Source organism: Lycium ferocissimum, chromosome 2 (assembly GCF_029784015.1).
Source record: "Lycium ferocissimum isolate CSIRO_LF1 chromosome 2, AGI_CSIRO_Lferr_CH_V1, whole genome shotgun sequence".
NCBI classification, from domain to species: Eukaryota; Viridiplantae; Streptophyta; class Magnoliopsida; order Solanales; family Solanaceae; genus Lycium; species Lycium ferocissimum.
This window is the reverse complement of record NC_081343.1, coordinates 42,340,411-42,342,334: the sequence shown is the minus strand read 5'-3', so window position 1 is coordinate 42,342,334 and position 1,924 is coordinate 42,340,411. Positions and strand designations below refer to the sequence as shown.

At 50.5% G+C, this 1,924-nt stretch overlaps 1 protein-coding gene across 1 annotated transcript; it reads right to left on the bottom strand.

Moving 5' to 3' along the window:
• Nucleotides 1–560: 560 nt before the first annotated feature.
• On the bottom strand, nt 561–1,336 carry LOC132047608 (uncharacterized). Its single transcript, XM_059438627.1, has 2 exons — nt 1,280–1,336; nt 561–1,196 (listed from the first exon to the last, which is right to left on the bottom strand). The coding sequence occupies exons 1-2, from the start codon at nt 1,334–1,336 to the stop codon at nt 561–563; spliced, it is 693 nt and encodes a 230-aa protein (XP_059294610.1).
• Nucleotides 1,337–1,924: the final 588 nt, after the last annotated feature.

Sequence of the window (1,924 nt, the reverse complement as noted above, 5' to 3'; positions counted from 1 at the left end):
CTAAATTATTACATAAAGACTATGGTCGAAATTATCGCGTAAACCGTTAAGGACCACGGTCCAAAACGGTCAATGACCTCGGCCTAAAAATGCAAAATTATCACAATCGGGGTCGCCTCTTAAATTACGAACAAAACAGCAGCTAAAAATTACGTGAACCAAAGCCCGATCAAGGGCCGTTACCGTCCGAATTCTATATTGACCGCAATATGGAAAATTATAACAAAGGCATAAACCAGGCAAACAGTGAAGCAGGAAAACACTTTGCAAAGTCAAATACAAATTTCGGTCATTCATATACGAAAAACGAGATTTACAAAGGCTCAGACAGTGGCCCCAAAACAAATAGCCAAAAAAAAAAAAAGAGGAGTAAAGCCCCTGAACTATTCTTCACCAGACTCCTCGGAATCTCCATCGGCCGAATCGGTGTCAGCATCCGAATCCTCGGGATCAAATACAGCCTTCGCCTCTGCCTCGTGCTTTCTTGCTTCCTCGAGCAGACTCGACAGATCCACACCAGTGGCTTGAACCTCTTCGAGGGTCATCCTACGGGACAAGCATCATTCATACTCAGCTCTAAGATCGCTGGCCTTCTCGGCAGCAGTCACGTCGGCTTTATATTGACCGAGCATGTCATCATAGCCCGAGAGTTGATCGAGAGCTTTCCCGTGCTCAACCTGTAGATCGGCGATGGCACGACCCAGTTGATCCCTCTCCGCGTCGGTCGAAGCGAGTGATGAGCTAAGGTTCGTTATTTGTCCTTCCGCCGACCGAAGTTGCTCCCGAAGAATATCACGCTCGGCCACAGCACCGACGGTTACCTCATGGAGGGAGTCAAGCTCGGGTTTGATCCCCTCAAGCTCTGAACGGAGCTTATCTATCTGGCTGACATACGCTCGGGCCTGAGAAGTGAAGGCGTTAGCATCGGCTATTAGAGACTCATTGTAAATTTCAAAAGCCTTTACCTTATCGGCCAACTCGTCGCGCTCGCGTTTGGCTTCGGCGGCTGCACTCCGAGCCGTATCGAGTTCCGATTTAAGGAGGGTGACATCGGGAAGAGATGAGGCATGCTCTAATTCCTTTGCATATAAGACCTGAAGCTCGTCAACCTCCCGACTCTTAGCATCGAGTTCTTCCTGGAGCCGGCCCACTTCGAACCTTAGCCGGTGAAAGCTCGCATGGTGGAGAACGGAGGCCTGAAAGGGAAGAGTGAACGGATATTAAAATGATATTCAAAGTTAAATAAGTTGGGCAAAAGGAATCCAAAATCAAGAATTACCCGATTTAATGCATGCTGAGCCTCGTTGAACAGGCACGATTCGCTAACCTCGGCCATTTTTTGTCGGTCCTCTTGGGAGACCAAGGGATACAGATAGCTGGATATCCCAACAGGACCCGATAGCATGTTCATATCGGCCGGCACATTAAAGGTAATCAGCCTCTTCCGACTCGGGTCGACACTCGGGGCAGGAAACGACTTCTCCAATCTGGGGCCTGAATTTACCCCAAAACGCCGAGCCACAGGGATGCGCAGATGCTCGAAACCCGACATTCCAGGAGCCAGTATTTCGTACCCACCATGACCGGGCGCCCTCTGCTCGGTCACCCCGCTTTTTGGTTCTCGGCGGCGGCGGGGAATGTCCACCAATGGCGGCGGAGAATCCTGTATGCAAATTATTGTTTCAGATGTGGCCACGGCGGCACTTCGGAAGAGCGGAGCCAATACCGTACAAGGGCGGAATAGGGGGTACCTTAGAAGCTGACATCGAGAAAGTTGCCCTCGATCCGGCAGCTGTCGGCGCAGTTTCTCATAACTCCGAGCAGAAGTACCAGCTTGTGACCCCGAAATATTACCCGGAGTACGGCTTGAGCTTTCTACCAACGGTGGAGTGGCTGCAACAGAACCACGTAATCCTTGCTCGAA

What these genes read in the sequence shown, in the direction of transcription:
- LOC132047608 (XM_059438627.1), bottom strand. Translation starts at nt 1,336, where the DNA reads ATGGCCGAGGTTAGCGAATCGTGCCTGTTCAACGAGGCTCAGCATGCA. An exon ending in CTCAGCATGCATTAAATCGG is followed by an intron (nt 1,197 to 1,279) that starts GTAATTCTTGAT and finishes CTTCCCTTTCAG; the next exon opens with GCCTCCGTTCTCCACCATGC.